We start from the raw sequence: 17943 nt of genomic DNA on the forward strand, positions 1-17943 counted from the left end.
TCCCCACTCCTCCACTTGCACCTGCTGATGTGACCTTGGGTCAGTCACAAGCTCTGGCACAGCTGTCCTTGAAAAAGAGCAGTTTGTGTCAGAGTTCTCTCAGCCCCACCCACCTCACAGGGTGTCTGTTGTGGGGAGGGGAAGGGAAAGGAGTTTGTAAGCCGCTCTGAGACTCCAAGTGAAGGGGGGGTATAAATCCAATCTCTTCTTCTTCATATTCTGTACATAAAGACCAATCAGTTTGTTTCCCTCCAGAACTTCCCTGGTTCTGATAGGTTGGTTTACAATATCTTGCATCAGACTCAAGCTCTATATACATTCATTTCATTCCATACATAACAGTTGTATCGGTGCCACAGCCAGACTGACAAAGATCAAAAACACAAAAAGATACATAAACTAATCAAATAAGCAACATCACTGAGCACTCTAAAAACTTTAACCCTATACCAGCAATATTTTCAGAGAGTAGCTGTGTTGGTATTCAGTAGAACAGCTAGATTCAAGTCCAGACATTTGATGAAGGGAGCTTTGACTCTTGAAAGGTTATACCCAAAATATCTTGTTGGTCTCTAAGATGCTATTTAGCTGTTATACCAGCAACATTCACTCTGTGGCTCATGCAGAGTCACACTAGCAAGTATCATCAACCAAAAGAGCCACATGGCTAATATATCCTATGCACACCCCACCAAACATACACATATAAAAATATACAATATAACTATTAATATTAAATACGTAGGTATAACTATTAATTCTCCTGCCAACCTACCAGTTCGAAAGCAAGAAAATTGCAAGTAGATAAATAGGTACCACTTCGGTGGGAAGGTAACAGCGTTCCGTGCGCCTTGGTGTTTAGTCATGCCGGCCACATGACCACGGAAACGTCTTCGGACAGCGCTGGCTCTTTGGCTTTGAAACGGAGATGAGCACCGCAACCCTAGAGTTGGATTCGACTAGCTTTCAAGCAAGGGAACCTTTACCTTTACCTTTTATAGATCCATGATGCAGCCTCATTTGGAATACTGTGCACAGTTCTGGTCATCATATCTCACAGAGCTGGAAAAAGTGCAGAAGAGGGTGAGCAAGATGATTAGGGTTCCCACTCCACGGAAGACAGGAGGGTCTTGCATGATGCAGTCCATGGGGTCGCAAAGAGTCAGACTTGACTGTGCGACTGAACAGCAACAAAGGTTTTTTATGGTAGCTCTGTTGAAATTTCTCCTACTCAGTCTTGCTTTTTTTACTGTACTTTATTTTTGTGATTATTACATTTAACTCTTAATTATTTGTCAGTTGCAGATCAAAAGACAATATTTAAAAATCAGGTAATCGGAGCACTTGGGTAATTAAGGCACCCTCCTAGTGCTGCTTTTGTATCTGCACTCGCATACAAAGTCGTAGTACAGAGCAAGAGAATGAGAACCAAGAGCGGCAGCCTTTCTACGCATGCGCAGTCTGCTCTTCTGTTTGGACGGAAGCGGAAGTAGCGGCGCCCGGTGAAGTTGTGATCGCTGCCCGCGTGGTGTGGTGAGGTGTCCTCGGGCTCGGCGGGGATGGAAGTGGCGGAGCAGCTAGAGACGTTGAGCGTCGCAGCTGAGGCGGCGGGTCCCGAGGGGAGCTGCAGCGTGGCGGAGGAAAACGTTTCGACCCTCTCGGAGGTGGGACAGACGGCCCCCCAGGGGCGGAGCGGGGCTGGTGGAGCGGCAACCGAAGGGCATCTTCAGGCGGGGGAGGCGGGGCCCTCCGCGGCTGTCCCTGCTGGAGGCACCGTTGATGGACAAATTCCGGGCCTCCTGGAGGTCCCCGCCACGGACTCGACTCCCATGAACGGATCCGCCTTCCCTCGTGACTGCACGTGGCCGAGAGCGGTTTGCGTTGCGGGCGGAGACCCGGGCGCTGGACGAGGCGAGAAGCGGAGCCAGGACTCCCCGGCACCCGCAGAAGGAGAGGGCCTGCCTGGTCCGGAGGAAGGGGCGCCGCCGCCGCCCTTAGATCTCAGTGGCCCCTCCTCTAGTCTGGGCTTGGCAGGAGGCCCTGGCGAGGGGGCGGCGCAGGTTCGGCTGGCCTCTCCGGGCCCGGAGGGGCAAGGCCAGGGCCCCGGGGATGTTTTCGCCCTGAAGAAGGAACCGTCGGTGGACGAAGGCGGCAGCGCTTCCACGGAATCCGAGAGGTGGGTAACTGCCTCCCTAATTAACGCTTCTTGGGACTTGTTCGGAGAGCAGGGACCGTGTTTCTTCCCTTTTGCGTTTCTGGAGAACAACACGCAGCTCCAGTTGGTGCGTGTTAACGACAACGGTGAAAACTTTGCCTCAAAGTTTGGTTTGCTTGCGGCTGTTGGCAGAGGATACCGAGGCCTTACGTGACCCCGTGGACCATGAAGAAGGACTCCTTATCGCTGTTGCAGAGATGCAAGCCCCGACGACGCTGATTCCAGCTTCCACGGATCTAGTAGAAGCAGGCAGTTGTTAAAGCTTTGCCATTTGACATCCAGATGCTCTTTGTTTTGGAAGTCTCAAGGCAGGTGTTCTGTGTTCAGGTCTCCTAAACCTGTTGTGTGCAGATTGGCTTGTAGAGCGAAATACAAGTTTCGTTTGTGTCATTTGGTGAAGTCAACTCACTTTGTTATCAATTTATATAGGGATTAAGGCTGTTGCTGTTTCTCATATAAACTAGCCTATGCTGTTTACATAGCTGTAGGTCCTACCACTGAACTCTCTTTACGTGGATGCTGGCAAATTATTAAGGGCTGTTGTAATAATATGCAGTGGTATTTGAGGCAGCCGTTTTTTAATTTTGTATGTTACTGTTACTAGCATAATCTGGGTTTGTCTCCCCCTTGCAAAAATGTGCTGTGTCAGCACTTGCCTAGGTGTGCTTACTTTTTACACAGATGTTTGCATTGTGAGAGTCAAGAGTTAATATCCAACATATTGAACAGTAGTTTGTTCAATGAACAGTTGCTTTTTGTGCACCTTTTATTTTAGCTCTGGATGCTGTATCTTCTTGTTGTAAGAAGGGATCATTATCTGGGATCTGCAAACTGCACTTGCCACTCATGAGTACATGTTTTATACTAGTGAAAGGCCCTGCCCATCTTCAGAGCCTAGAGGCTTGATTTGTTGGGGAGGAGGAGGCAAAACCAGCATCTTGTTTTCTCCCTCACTCCTGTTCCTACTGGGGAGGAGGCAGGGAAAGTGCATCTGTTAAATTCAGCAGTTATTTAAATCAAAATGTTGCTACTTTCTTTTGAAGGGCATGGTTAGTGGTAAGCACCAACTTTTGGCTGTCTACCAAGGCCAGGCAAAATGTGTAGACCCTGGTCATTACCCAGCAAACCTTCTTCCTCTGTAAGAGGATCCATATTTTATGTCTGAGACGTTAAACGAGAATGTAAGCTGAAAATGGGTAAAATTTTACTTTTTATGCAGTGATACTGATACAGACAGTTCCTCTTCTGTCTCTTCAACTTCTTCCTGTTCTCCAGTGGTATTTGAGGAAGATGACCGGCAATGTAAGAATGATGCAGACTCTCAGAGTGTTGGGGGAAAAGAAGTATCTGAAGTAAGTATCTCAAAGAACATTCTTTGCATCATTACCATAGAATCAAATCAAACATTAGCTTCTCAAGCTGGTATTTATTGAGACATTTGGAATATGCGGGTAGAGGAGCGCTTGAAAGGAAGTGAAAGGTGTGTAATTTTTTCTGTAGGTACTTATCCCCTAATCTGTTTTTCTGTCTGCTGTAGTCTTCCAGTTTGAGTTCAGCTGGAAAAAAAAGACAATTTAAAACTATGCTGAAGAGGGGTGTTTGGAAGAGGAGGGTCATTGGGTACAGGAAGGCTTTTTCTGCCTATTCTCTCCCAAGTATTTTCGCTTCCCCCACTACATTTAGTATTTCAGCAGAAGGGTTTGAAATGGAATTTTCCCTTTCATGTGTGATTGGAGAGAGGTACTGGTGAAGGAAGAAACTTGATTCAGAGAACATTGCTATATAAGATGAGTTTTGATACTTGGCTTTGTTGATTTTTATTCATAAGTTTACCTACTTGTTAATCTGTAATTTTATTAGTTTCTGAGTGTCCTATGATCACTATGTGTAGTTTCCCAAATCTCCAAAAATGTCTTAGAAAATGCTTGAAACCTATTGCTGCATCTGCATCTTAGGATCCAGCTGCATGTTATATAGAAATATGTATAACAGTTGCTTAAGACATTTAGGAATGATCAGAAACTTGTGGCAACTCAAATGACATCTAACTATTTTCTGCTCCAACCCCTGTGTTTCCTCCCCCCCCTAGTGGAATTTAACACACACACTCTTCCCAAATGGCCTCTTTTGAAATGTTGGAGCAGTGATAAACTTCTTAAGAAGGTAGAACTGCCAGTTAAATGATCCCAAGTGAGGTGGCAGTTAAGCCTGCATAACACATTTCCTCTGAATCAAATTCCTTCCTTCACCAGTGACACTTCTCAGTGCTGCATTAGTACATCCTAAAGGACATGGGATGTAGATTCAGTGGTAACTCTTCTCTGATAGTTCCCTCCTTGTGATTCTTTAAACTGAAAATAGGCAGTCTCCTTTGCAACCATTCCCGCTTGCAGTTCAAATGATAGGGGAGGAGGCAAAGGAAAAATTCCACATGTGATGTGTGTACACTGAGGATGTCTTCTCTTTTCCTCCTCCATAAGGCCCTATGTCAGTGGTGGCGAACCTATGGCATGGGGGCCAGAGGTGGCACTCAGAGCCCTCTCTGTGGGCACATGTGCCATCGCCCCAGCCAGGCCCAGACCATCATTAAAGTGTTGAATTCTCTGCCAAATAATTGTAAGTAAATGAAAGCATTTGGGATTGCTTTCCTTACTTTGTTTGAACCATCTTAAGTTAAGGTATGAGTTGTTTTTTCTAAAGTACAACCTCAGTTTTCAGGTTAAATTGCCGTGTTGGCACTTTGCGATAAATTAGTGGTCGCAGTTTGGGCACTCGGTCTCTAAAAGGTTCGCCATCACTGCCCTAGGTTTAAGGGAAGCAAACAGGCCATTACTTGCCCTGTGGTAGTTTGGTGTTAATCTCCTACCTTACTTCCTCTCAGTTAGACATAGTGTTTGTCCATCCATGGTCCTTACGCTTAGCTAATATTGGAAATGATGTGAGCAGTCAACAGCACATTGTAGATTTTGGTGCACACTGCACAAACAACTGTGAATATTATTTTATGATGAGCAGTAGTAGTGGTGCTTTGGAATGAAAATACATTTTGCATCAAACAGAAGTCACTTCCTGTTGAAGATCTGACAATCTTTCTGCCAGAATCTGTTGAACTGGTGCCCTTTGGGAAAGTTTCCAGCATTGTTGACAACTTAGGTAAGCCAAGGGTGCATGTGTTAGTCATTTTCTCATGAGTGTCTCACTTGCAGTTTGTGTGGAAGTTAGTTACTGAATGTGAGGATGAGTGTAATACAGTGTTGATAAGGCTGAGGAGTGAGTATAACCTCTGCTAATAGACACACTTGGCTCTTCTCAGAAGCCCTAAAGCACTCTGTGCCAATCTATCCTAAACTTTTTTGTCATATGATTCCTGTACAGGCATCCGGACACACTGTCTCATGCCACTGCCCCTCAGATTTGTTAGGTGTCTTCTGCTTTGTTTTCCAGCCTTCATGAGAATTATGCCATGTACAACAAAGTTTAACCCTGACCAGACTCTCTCATACTTGTTTGTCCATTTTATTCCTGTATGCCTTACTCAAAATGCTGTTACCTAGAGGCTTGATGATAGCTCCCAAAGTGATTTACGATTCCTAATTTAAAACACTTAATATAGGGAATATCCCCCCACCCCACTGCATGACTCACAGCCGTTTAGAACGGTGTGATCCAGTTTATCAGTTTTAATTTCAAAGAATGTACAGGCTGTTTCTAGCAAAGCCTCTTCACTAAAATACCAACAGCTCTCTTTTCCCTTATGAGTCTTCGCTTTTTTGTTCAGTTGCAATACAAAAAGCCTACATGCTAGATGAAAAGGTCATCTGAAGGTCACATGGACTACTCAGCTGAGAAACTGAAGTGTAGAGAGATTCTTGAGAGCTGAATAGATAAAGCTTTAACAAAGTGAATGGTTCCTCTAGCTTTGTGTGGCTCCAGTGTAGGAGAGAGTGTTTGAATTGCATAATTAGGAACTAATTAATGCTAGCAAGAATGTGTGGTTTTCCTTTGGCAGAGGCCAATCAGAAGTAATATTTCAGATGCTGAATGTTAAACAAATTGGCAGTTGATTCCAGATGACGCTTGTTAACTGTGGATGTTTGGTAGTAACAGAGCTTACTCTTGTTTCTGTGAAGTATGCTGATTGGAGTCTTGGCAGTCAGTGCTCTCCATGGTGCCTGACTCTAGAAATGTTTTATTGCACAAAAACTTTAAAACAATTTGCTTTGGGGCTGTTATGTTTTTTGCAGTAAATAGCTATTCTTTCTCTAACTTTCATAGGTAGCAAACCTTTGGTCCGTACCACTTTATATTGCAGCTGATGGATCACATGATATCATTTTCCTCTATACATAGCTAATCCCGGCATATAGGAAACTAGACTGAATAGTAGTATAGCCTTCTCCTTGACATACATGTTTCTGTGTACAGGAACGTTGTGCTTAATGAGGGGACAGCTGCATTGTTTCAGCGATACCTCAAATGCAGCCCAAAGTGATAGACTCCACACATAAGTTTACCATTTCAGTGACAATTAGGCCTAAGTCGCATTTCCATAAAGGAAGATAATGTGGCTTGGACTTTCCTTCCATTGGCATAATGCCGCACTAGCCACTTCATGCTCATTAGCTAATGGTCCCACTTGATAAAGATGCACATTCTTGGCTAACATAACTTCAGACACTATCTATCTGTACTTGAAATGTCTCCTTAAAATGTATAAGAAGAGAAGTGATTGGATTTATACCCTGCCCTTCACTCAGAGTCTCAGAGCGGCTTACAAACTCCTTTCCCTTCCCCTCCCCACAACAGACATCCTGCGAGGTAGGTGGGGCTGAGAGAGCTTTTTCCAGAGCTGTCCTTGAGAGAACAGCTCTGACAAGAACTATGGCTTGCCCAAGGTCATCCAGCAGCTGCAAGTGGAGGAGTGGGGAATCAAACCCGGTTCTCCCAGATTAGAGTCCACACACTTAACCACTACACTAAACTGGTATAAAAACTGTTAGTTCATTTTGCATCTTTTTATCATAACAAAATCTATTCAAAAATAGTAATTCCAGGTTTCTCTTACATATGAATATCTTTTGGCCCGTCATTAACACACCCATCTTTGAACCATTTCTCCACTTATTACAATTGCATCTTATTAGCTGTTTAGAGTACACAGGAGAAGGTCCTGGCAAATGTAAAAGCTGCATAGCTGGCTATGAAATGGAAGATGAAAAATGCACAGATGTGAATGAATGAGTCCTGCCTGAAAAAGTGTGTGTGAGAGAAAATGAAGACTGTCTTGTTAAAATATAGTACATATTAGCTCTGCTCAGTGTTGGTTTTATGTATTTTTAAGTTGATGGTATAAAATATAGTGCTGTAAATAAGGAGCAGGGCAGAGAGTGAAAAATCATTAGACTTTTGGTGCCCATCATCAGTGTAGCCTTGTGCTGATGAGGACCTATGGCAAAAGGATTTCCCATTATATTTGCTTCAGGTTATGTCTCTGTGATAAAGGTGGACCTGGGCTGATCCTGCTGCCCTCTGAGGTTTGTAAAGGGGCATATAACTGAATATTTGGATATTATACTGCCTCGGATCGAATAACTTCCTTTCAGGAGACACTTGTATTACTATTAGAAATGAGTGTTCCTCCTTAGCAATGACTATTAGTTCTTTTTTGAATAATTAACATATACATTGTTATTATTGATGTTTAAAATCATGCAATTTCTGGTTATTCTTTAGGTTTTGACTGTTTTTTATTTCTTGTTTCATGTCTGTCAGGTGCTTGGCCTGAAGTTTTTGTCAGAACACTATATGATAGGTCAGCAAGACATCCATGGTTAGCATATTAGGCACCATTCATCATTTTGCTCTTACAGTGAAGTTTTGTAATGGTGATACAGTTGTTTCTTTGAGGGCATTGATCTGAGATTCTCCAATTATACTACCCTAGTCAGGTGTAAGTGGAGAGCGGTGGTGATCTGACAATCATCTAATAACTTTATTTTTGCTAAAGCGTAGTCCAATTTATAGAAACATCAGTTGTAGCAGTAACCAACCATAAGCAAATGTAGAAAGTTGACTGGTTTACAGTGCAGTTACTCCAGTCTAAAACCATTGAAATCAAAGCTGAAGTGCCTGCATAAGATTGCAATGTACATCTTTCAAAATTTTGATCATAGGTTCTCTGTCTAAAAGCTACTACAGCATCAGAGAATGCACTGAAACAAGCTACAGTAATATTCTCTATTAAGCTTTGTCATAGTAGTATTCTTTATTCTGAATATAATTAAAAAAAATAAAATTGTGAGGGGGGGAGTTTGCCAGACTGTAGCTCCACAGTATGATCAGCCCAGCCGGAGGAAGTAAAGAAAAACCGCTTAAATTAGAGCTACTTACAATTTATAGAAATATTGGGATTGAAATATTTGAGTTGCTCTCATCCATGAAAATAAGCTCTAATAATATGCTATGTCCATTACTGTAGTTGTATTGTAGTTTAAAGCAGTCGTTTAAATAACTGTCTCTAGTAAGTGTGATTGTTAAACTTGAGTTCCCTTTGAAGGTATTTGGGGGGAAAAATCAACTTTGTTTATTTTTTTTTTAGTTATTGTTGAATCACTTAAAGGGCTCCCGCCAGTTAATGAGGACAGTGTGCTTTTCAAACAAGATCATTATTCAATAGGAAAGGTGAGGATTATTTATATTTGTTTAAGTATTAATAGCCCATCTTTCTCCTAATATTCTTGTGTATAAGTCTTATAGTTTTGCATGTGTAGTAATGTATCTAAAACCATTTGCCTGTCTGGATGGGATTTTAAAAACAAAAAAACTTAACTAAAGAGGTGCAAATGTTAATAGCATAAAGGCATTATCCTGATGTATTACATGGTAAGCAACAGCTTCTTCTGGAAGGTAATGCATGTGTTTAACTTGTGAAAGTGACGTGGCATGGTGCGTTGGAGGGAATGAATGCTGTTCCTCAGATGTAGTACAAAAGCTAATTTGTTAGGCACCTTGAGTCTAAGATGCCAGAGTTGCTAGTCAGTATCCTGTGCCTGCTCAGCAGAGACAAGAAGTAAATCAGAGTCCTCATGCTGAGGTGCAGAGAGTATAGCAATTGCACCAGAGTCCATGGCATGTTTTGTTGTTGACACTCCTGAGATTAAAGAAGTGAAATGGTAATTTTTTCAGTTCTATATTTTTATGTAGAAAATATTCAATTCCTAATTTTTTGTTGTCCAGTTGAATGGATGCCGTTGCCAGTTTAATATTATGCAGGATTGGCATTTTAATGTTTTTCAGGTGATTTCTGTAGGAATTGTGTGAGAGAGTACATATATGTCTTACTAGTGATAAATCAGTGGTGAAGGAAGAGAACCGTTATCTATATTTTAATTCAAAGAAAAAATCATGTTATGAAGTTACCTGATGCATGATTACAATGTCCCTTCCACCGTGAGAGGAGACATACACATAAAAAATTTAGCTTTAATTTTGATTTAATAGGATAGAGCATTATGTAGTAATGCAAGTCATGAGGAGTCCTAGTGACTTCCACAGACAACATCTGAGTTCTTTTGAAAGAGATGGGTGGACAACCACATCTACAGCATGTTGTGAACACTTCTTTGGGTGTGCCAAAACTAGTGTCAGCATTTTTCATTGCCATCAATCTTTTTCTTACATTTAATTATTTATGTAATTATTTTGCTTCATTTATATCCCACTTTTCTCCCCAGTGGGGACCTGGAGTGATTTATGACATTCTCCCCTCCTCCATTGTATCCTCAGAGCAACCCTATGAGGTAGCTTAGGCTGGAGTGCTTGACTGGCTGAAGGTCACCCAGCAAACTTCCATGGTAGGGTGGGGAATGAAATCTAGGACTCCTAGATCCAGTCCAGTGCTCTAACTACTGCACCACATTGGTTCGTTCAGTATTGTTTTAATAGGTTTTTTAAGTGATTACTATAACAAACATAAGGAGCTGCAGTGGCTCAAGTGGTTAAGACGCTGAACTGCAGGCTGTGGAAAGTCGGTAGTTCAGCAGTTCAAGACCCGGGTGCCGCATGACGGAGTGAGCTCCCGTCTCTAGTTCCAGCTCCTGCCAGCCTAGCAGTTCGAAAGCAAGAAATTGCAAGTAGATAAACAGGTACCACTTCGGTGGGAAGGTAACAGCGTTCCGTGCGCCTTGGTGTTTAGTCATGCCGGCCACATGACCACGGAAATGTCTTCGGACAGCGCTGGCTCTTCGGCTTTGAAACTGAGATGAGCACCGCAACCCTAGAGTCGGATTCGACTGGCTTTCGAGCAAGGGAACCTTTACCTTTTATAATAAACATAATTTTCATATAAAGCTTTGCACTTGTTTTAATATAAAGTCACAAGATTTTTTTTCTTCTCATCAAATATTTTAGTTGTACTTGTTGCTGTTGGGACATAAAATTTATTGGTTGGCCCCAGTCAGCTTTTGCATTGCTGAGAAAGGGAGGAGGTGGTCCATTTTGACCACCAGAAGTGCAGTGCTAGGGATCATGAGACTTGGGTGGACAAAAGCCATGAGAACAAGGGCTGTAGTAAAGAATAGAATTGGGTGAGATAGATTGAAGATGCTGGCCGTATCCAGCCCAATATGAACTATATTTAGTGAACAAACCTCAAAATAAAATCAGAATGCTAAATCATATTATGCTTAATTTTGGTGTAGTGGTTAAGTGCGTGGACTCTGATCTGGGAGATCCGGGTTTGATTCCCATGCAGGAAAAAAATCACTTGGTGACAAAAGAAGATGCATATTCATTGTTCTCAAAAAGGCAAGGTAATAATGAAAGCGGCTAAACATCAGTTAAAGGGGGGAAAGAAGGGACAAGAAATTAGTATAAACCAACCTTTATATTATTCTGCATTGCCCAAGCTAATTTTTCACACACACACGCCCCAAAACACTTTCCCATATATTGTAAGAAGGGTCAACACTTCATTTGGGAATTGCCCTCCCGATGCAACTGCCAAAATATTTTTATCAATTGACAGTCCCAAAACTAAGAAGAGCTTTTACTTTGGCAAGACTGAACGTTCTTCCCTCGGAGGGCAGATATAATAAAGTATCATACTCTAACAGAACATGCAGATGCTCATATCATACAATCGAAACCATTGAACATATGATTATGGAGTGCCCTAAACTCGATGAGTTGAGGGCTGATTTAGTCACCCCTTTACTTAAAGATATGGAACTGCTAAATGTGTGAGCCCAGGTGCCATGGCTACTATCGGATACCAATGATCGTGTCACCCTCTCAGTGGCAAAATTCATAGGTGTAATAATCAAATATAAGAGAAATAATACTAAGGTCTTTTAAAATATTTTCTTTGGTTCCAATTTCTGCTTAAGGTGATAGCTGTATGAGCAGCGCTAGATGGATAGATTGTAAGAAGGAGATAAAAACACCACTGTACTACACTGTTCCCTTTCAGCCAGGAACACCAAACCAGCCCTCTATCAGGAGTGGGAAGGAGAACCCCAAGTGCTATTAGAAGGAACAAGTGGAGACACACAAGGGAGGAAAATTAGCAAAGCCACTGCTAAGTGCCTATAAAAGTTTGATTACCTTTTATATTTACTTTAATTTATAGACCGCCCTTCCCGCCAAGCGGGCTCAGGGCGGCTAGCAACAAGGCACGCATGCCAATATATAAAACAAGATAAAACACACAATTACAATATATACAAAATAAAGTGCTTCAGGATGGTTACAAATGATGATCTTCCATTTTAGAGATGGTATCTGGAGGTGTAGTGGTTTTGGTGTAGTGGTTAAGTGTGCGGACTCTAATCTGGGAGAACCGGGTTTGATTCCCCACTCCACCGCTTGCACCTGGCTGGATGACCTTGGGCAAGCCGTAGTTCTGATAAGAGCTGTTCTTGAAAAAGAGCAGTCTCTGTCAGAGCTCTCTCAGCTCCACCTTCCTCACAGGGTGTCTGTTGTGAGGAGGGGAAGGGAAAGGAGTTTGTAAGCCAGTCTGAGACTCCGCGTGAAGGGCGGGGTATAAATCCAATCTCCTCTTCTTAATTTAGGGTATCAGATCCTTTATCAGAAGTTATCTGGAATTTTTTCAGATTGTCATATTTTGAAAAACTTACATCAGTGGCCAAGCTAAGAGTAGCTTGATACAGCCATATACCTCTTGACCGTAGCCCACTGCCAGTTACATGCAGAACATGGTACCCTTCCTATACACAGGAGTACGGCATGTATGGGAAAAGCCTTGGGATGAACATAGATGTGAGTTCAAATCCCTCCTGCAACCATATTCCTTTTTTCCAGATACACACAGGGAAGGAAACATGATTACTTCTGCCACAGTAGCCACATGGCTCTGTAGATCACTTAGCTGAGCAAGTTCTGGTAGAATGTCCAGTAGCCCTTCCTCACAAGGGTTTGGGTCAGGAATGGGAACCTCAGGAGCATCGAGCCATTTGTGAGGCAACGGAGAGGGACACTGGAATAGCAACAAGATAAACAGTTGCTCAGTTTGAGAAGTTTTCCTAGTCAACTCCACAGTAGTTCATGGGCCATGTGACAAACAGTAGTCATGGGTTTGGATCCTTCTAAGATGGTGAAACCATTCTTTTGCCCACCAACCTATTGATAAGTGCAGAAATAGAAGGAAATGGGCAAACCAGAAACTACATCTCCTACACTTAGGAGCAAGTTTCCTTACTCATACTCAACTGGACACACCAGAACAAGACATAGCATAGAGCATTAATGCCTGGCAGCTGTGGTATTGACCAGTCATATATTTGTTACCAGGGCAGGAAAGATTGTAAAGAAAGACACAGTTCCATAGGAATTCTTAGGTACAGCATTCCTAGAGTCTTAATTCAGACATCCTATGGAGTTACTTACTACTCAGTCCATAGAGAAGTTCTGTACAGCAGAGGTTTCACCCCTTCAGGCTTAGCCACTGGGAATGAGTTATCCTTGCTGATTATTTGCCTCACATGCCAATAATTTTGACCTACAGTCTCCAGTCACAATTCTCCTGCTGTGTTCATTACTGCTTCCTTTTATATTCATACTAGCAATCCTTGTACTTCATCCATCTAGCCCCTCCCCCTCCCCTTGAGTACAAGGTAATTAAAAAGTTTTTGCAAGGCCCAATCCAGATCAGGTGCATGGTACGACAGCCCCAGGAGCTCTTGTTCTCTCCTCCCCCATACCCTCTCAAGTACCCAAATAGGGCTGTTTCTGCACCTGAAAGGTGGCATGGGGTGGGGGGGAGAACAAGAACTTCTGGGGCCACCAGTGCCTGATCCAGATCAGGGCCTTGCAGAATTTTTTTTAAAGAATGACAGTTGCTTCTGAAAATTCACTTCTCACTTGTAGTTTGGCTCTTAAGAGGTGTTTGTGCCAATGAATACAGGGGCATGAAGCCTCGATTGAGGCATGATTCAGCTGTCAGTGTGCATGGTGGTCATAATCATAAGAGTCTTAGTATGCAGGGGCCAGATATGTGGTGGTGGCATTCAGATTACTCTGCAGTCTCTCCTGGAATTACATACATATAAAGACCTTCCCTGGACTTGTAGCTATGCAGTGTTTCATTTTAATTATTTATTAAAATAGTTATAGGCACCTTTCCTCATCCCCTGTGAACTATGTGGGAACAGGAATGTAGATGAGTCCAGTATGCAGTAATGAGGAAGATTCAGATGAACATCCAGATTGAGCACAAATATGCTTCAGTACTGTATGAAGGCAATGTACGTAGTTTCACAAATCTCTATACAACAGCTTCTGTATATAAAATAGCTTCTGTAATGAGATTGTAGCTCTTCTCTCCCAGGAACATTGTCTATTATTTGTCAACTTGCATGGAAAACAGACTTAATTGTATTATAGGGAATACAGCAGGCAAATTGTCTTTTCAAGAGAGATTGTGTAATAATCATTGAAACTCTTAACCTCCTTTGTTTTGCAGGTGTTTGAGGTGTTTGGCCCTGTGTCACACCCTTTTTATGCGCTACAGTTTAACAGTCCTGAGCACATTGAAGCAAAAGGTATTAAAGCACATGATGATGTGTATTTTGCTCCATCGGTTGAAAGCTTCACTCAGTATGTATTTCCAGAAAAAATGAAACAGTAAGTCTTGATTCTTCAAATGTTTGTTACGCTTGAAAGACTCTCTTCTCTTTAGAACTGTTGTTACTTAGGTGGCTATTCTTTGCTATTAGTTTCAGCATGGATACTGTGCACCTAGATGGAAAATGCACACACAGCCTGTTCAGTCCTTTCTTAGTCCTCTTTTCCTGTTGCATGCATTTCCTAGCCTTTCCTCAGATTATTGAGCAATAGCCATTTGCAGAGATCACTAATGCCTGGTGCAGCTGTGCTATAATGTCTGTTTTTGCATAATCTGCTAGGGAGAAAGGATCTGATGCATCATGGAAGAATGATGAAGAGCCCCCAGCTGAGGCAAGTACATACTTTTTGTACTGATTTCCCACTTGAAGGTCTGATTCCAGTTTAAGAAGCATACTTGGCATAAAATCTGTATGTTGGAACCAGCCCACACTTCTGGTGAAAAAGGAAGATGGGGTCCCATCTGACTACCGAAAAGGGCTATGCTCAAGATCATGGGGCCTGCACATTAAAAAGCTATGAGGAATGGTGGCTGTAGTAAGCAGGGCAATTGGTGAAATGGAGGGAAAATTTGGCTGGATCCAGCCTATTAAGTTACTCTCTACATCTTTGTGCTATTTGGTTGAGTCTAGTGATTGAAGTTCATAGGAAGAATTAAGAGTGACTCTTTCTCCACAGTCCCCAAACAATTTGCCTTTTGCTTCAAAAACCCTTGCAAATAAAATGTATCACAACAGAAAGGAGGAATGGGTAAAATCAGCTTCTTTTCGCATCTTGCACCGGTGGAGGCCATTTTACCTGATTCCCAAGTACCGGGTACATGATTAATATTTCTTGTTGATTGCTAATAAAATAATTCATTTGGAATCATTGGGGTTTTCTTCGATTTGTTTTGATCTAGGCTTTAGATTTTAGTGATGACGAAAAAGAGAAAGCAGCAAAACAACAAAAGAAATCTGAAAGAAGAAAGAAGTTTCGATCACAAAATGAATCTAGTAAGTGAATGCTATTAGGGAAGTTTACTATTGAACCCTTAAACCAAATTGGAGTATAAGATGAATGCTCTAAATCAGTATAATGCATTGCAAAATTTAGCAGTTAAGGCAGCTTTTATATGGTGACATTTCAGACAATATTGTTTGAATATGGAATGGAAAGACTGGAATTGGTGGAAGAAGAAGATCCCTCATATCTCTAGCTATGCGAGATTGACATAAGCCGTTGTTGAACGGTACTGTGCTAAAGGCATCCAGATTTTGGATAGAACAATGGAATAGAGGGTTGAGGGCAAGAAAGTGAGGACAAGATACAAATAATTTTATGTAATCTTCATAAATTGAGAACCTTCCTAGGATAACAAGAAAATAAAAAGATGCACCCATCACAGGAGATTAAAAATAAGGCCAAGGCCGATGGTACAAAATCAGGTGAAATATATTTTATTACTCAGTTAAATTTCCTGAGTAATAAAATTTCCAAAAATTCCTTGTGTGTTTCACTGTCAGGCTTCATCAGGGGCTCTTTCACTATTTTTGAAGCATTACTGCAAGACTAACTTTTGGTGCCCCTGCCTTCTGAGGTTAGGCAGGTGGCACCCTGGGAGAGGGCTTTCTTGGTCATGGCATCAAAGCTCTGGAACTCTCCCCCAAGGGAGATTTGTGTGTCCCCTTCTATTGCCATCTTCTGCCAGCAGGTGAGCCTTCCTTCGTGACCAGTGTTTTAATTGCTGTTTTTATGTCTTTGTAAATATTTTAAATTTGTTTTTAAATTGTTTTAAACAATGTGGTTTGCAGGAGGAGTTGATTTGAACGCTTTTAAAATGTGATTTTCATCATGTATGTTTTTAATTGTTAGCCACCTTGGTGGCCCTTGTGAAGGCAGAAAGGCAGGATATAAGTATTGTAAATAATAAGTGAACAGAGGTGATTTTTTGCTTTATTGAAGCCAAAAGTGACCTTAGTCTCCATAGTTGCATGCACCGTGCCAGTTAGATAAAGGCCATGGCTAAATCGAATAAGAATGTGGATCCTGGCTTTTTGGAATATTTGACTATGGTCAAATAAGGTAGCAGAACACTTGGACTATTCATAGGTGTCTCTCCACTTGACTTTTCTGGATCAGTCATGGTCCTAAATGATTTGCCGTCATTGCCATAAAATGCTTCAGTTCCCTCACAGGGCTTTACTGATGTCCGTGGCGTTGACTTGTAAGATGGTTTGTTTCCTCTGTCTCTAGGGCTAGAGGCTGTAAATGTTGAGGAGAAAACTGTGGGGAAGTTTCAGAGTTAATTAAGCTTCACACGTTGTGCATTTAAGATAATTGCCACTGTGACTCAGTGAGTCAAGTGATTAGGGACAAGTGGAAGGATTCTGATTTAAAACACTAAATTTTACATGGGGATTTGTTGGAGATAGATTTTTTCCATACAGATATGAACCATCAAACATCCTAGTAATTTAATTTCTTTTCTTTGATAGATGAGAATGGAAATCATTATCAGCCCAGGGGACAGCATTCTTCAAATTATTCACGTGGATCTCTTAGGGGAGGATTAAATCCCTCCTTTTCAAGGGGTAGATTTCCTCGTCCACCGATTCCTTCGTATTCCTTCAGGCAGCAAGCAAGACCTCCACAGCATTACTGTTCTGAGTATACAGAATTTCAGAAGCCTTCAGCTTTCTTTCAGCATCCAAGAAGGGGACATCCTGGAAGGCAGCAGTGTTCCTTTCCTCCCCCATCGTTTGGAACAGTTAGTAATGAGGCATATCGCTTTCCACCTCCACCTCCAGCTTGGGGATGGCCTCAGGATTGTGTTCGGAATACATATGACCCACTGTTGGCATTGCTATCACTACCACCACCACCGCCACCTCCACTGCCACCTGCATCGACTGCTCCTCCTAACAATAATAATGCTCGTTAGTCTGTGCTCTGACTTGCAGTGATCCGGAAAATTTAAGATAAATTTGAACACTGTATTGCAATTTCTTTTTAAACATCTTGAGAAGTTCAATTGAGTGTGAAAATACAAACTTAAATAGAAATAATTTTGTAGGCAATCAAAAGGCCTCCAAACAGATGGCATTTCTTTAACTGAATAAGAGTTGGTAGTATGTTTAATAATGGCTTATGTTGATAAAGTAGCTAATTGAAGTATTTTGACTTCAAACATGACTACATTTCTATTCTGTACATATTTAAACCATGTTATTGGAAACTTTATTTTTGTAATCTGTACATTTTTATATTGCAGACATTTTAAACAAATGTGTATGATATGATGGTTAGTTTTTTTGTTTTGTGTTAGGAAAAAATTTTCCTCAGAAGAATAAATGTCAAAATTCTGAACATATATAATGTCAAAATTGTCTTCTGTAAGTGATAGCTAGTTTATAAAAATTGTTTTCTATTCCTGTGGCTAGGAAAAAATAGTTCAGCCAAAGCACATCTTTTTTTGGATCCCTTTGAGTTCATTGGGGTATCTTTTTGTTGTACTTTTTAAAGAAATAGGACTTAATAGTCCTTAATTATGCACTATTGCCTAATTTGGTACCCAAAGCATGAAGCATAATGGCAAAATTAGCCTT

The 17943-nt window shown here is 41.5% G+C and overlaps 1 protein-coding gene across 1 annotated transcript; it reads left to right on the plus strand.

The window, feature by feature from the left end:
* Positions 1 to 1559: 1559 nt before the first annotated feature.
* Positions 1560 to 17328, plus strand: NAF1 (nuclear assembly factor 1 ribonucleoprotein). The gene is made up of 8 exons (XM_015429124.1): positions 1560 to 2176; positions 3435 to 3567; positions 5275 to 5368; positions 8814 to 8896; positions 14196 to 14356; positions 14638 to 14689; positions 15258 to 15351; positions 16834 to 17328. Exons 1-8 carry the CDS (start codon positions 1560 to 1562, stop codon positions 17277 to 17279), a joined length of 1680 nt encoding a protein of 559 aa, XP_015284610.1. The 3' UTR covers positions 17280 to 17328.
* Positions 17329 to 17943: the final 615 nt, after the last annotated feature.

The sequence above is a fragment of the Gekko japonicus genome, unplaced genomic scaffold (genome assembly GCF_001447785.1).
Source record: "Gekko japonicus isolate JY-2015 unplaced genomic scaffold, Gekko_japonicus_V1.1 scaffold2156, whole genome shotgun sequence".
Taxonomy (NCBI): Eukaryota; Metazoa; Chordata; class Lepidosauria; order Squamata; family Gekkonidae; genus Gekko; species Gekko japonicus.

Coding starts and splice junctions, on each gene's coding strand:
- NAF1 (XM_015429124.1), top strand. CDS start 1,560: ATGGAAGTGGCGGAGCAGCTAGAGACGTTGAGCGTCGCAGCTGAGGCG. Junction 3,568..5,274: donor GGGGAAAAGAAGTATCTGAA/GTAAGTATCTCA, acceptor TGCATCAAACAG/AAGTCACTTCCTGTTGAAGA. Junction 15,352..16,833: donor TCGATCACAAAATGAATCTA/GTAAGTGAATGC, acceptor TTTCTTTGATAG/ATGAGAATGGAAATCATTAT.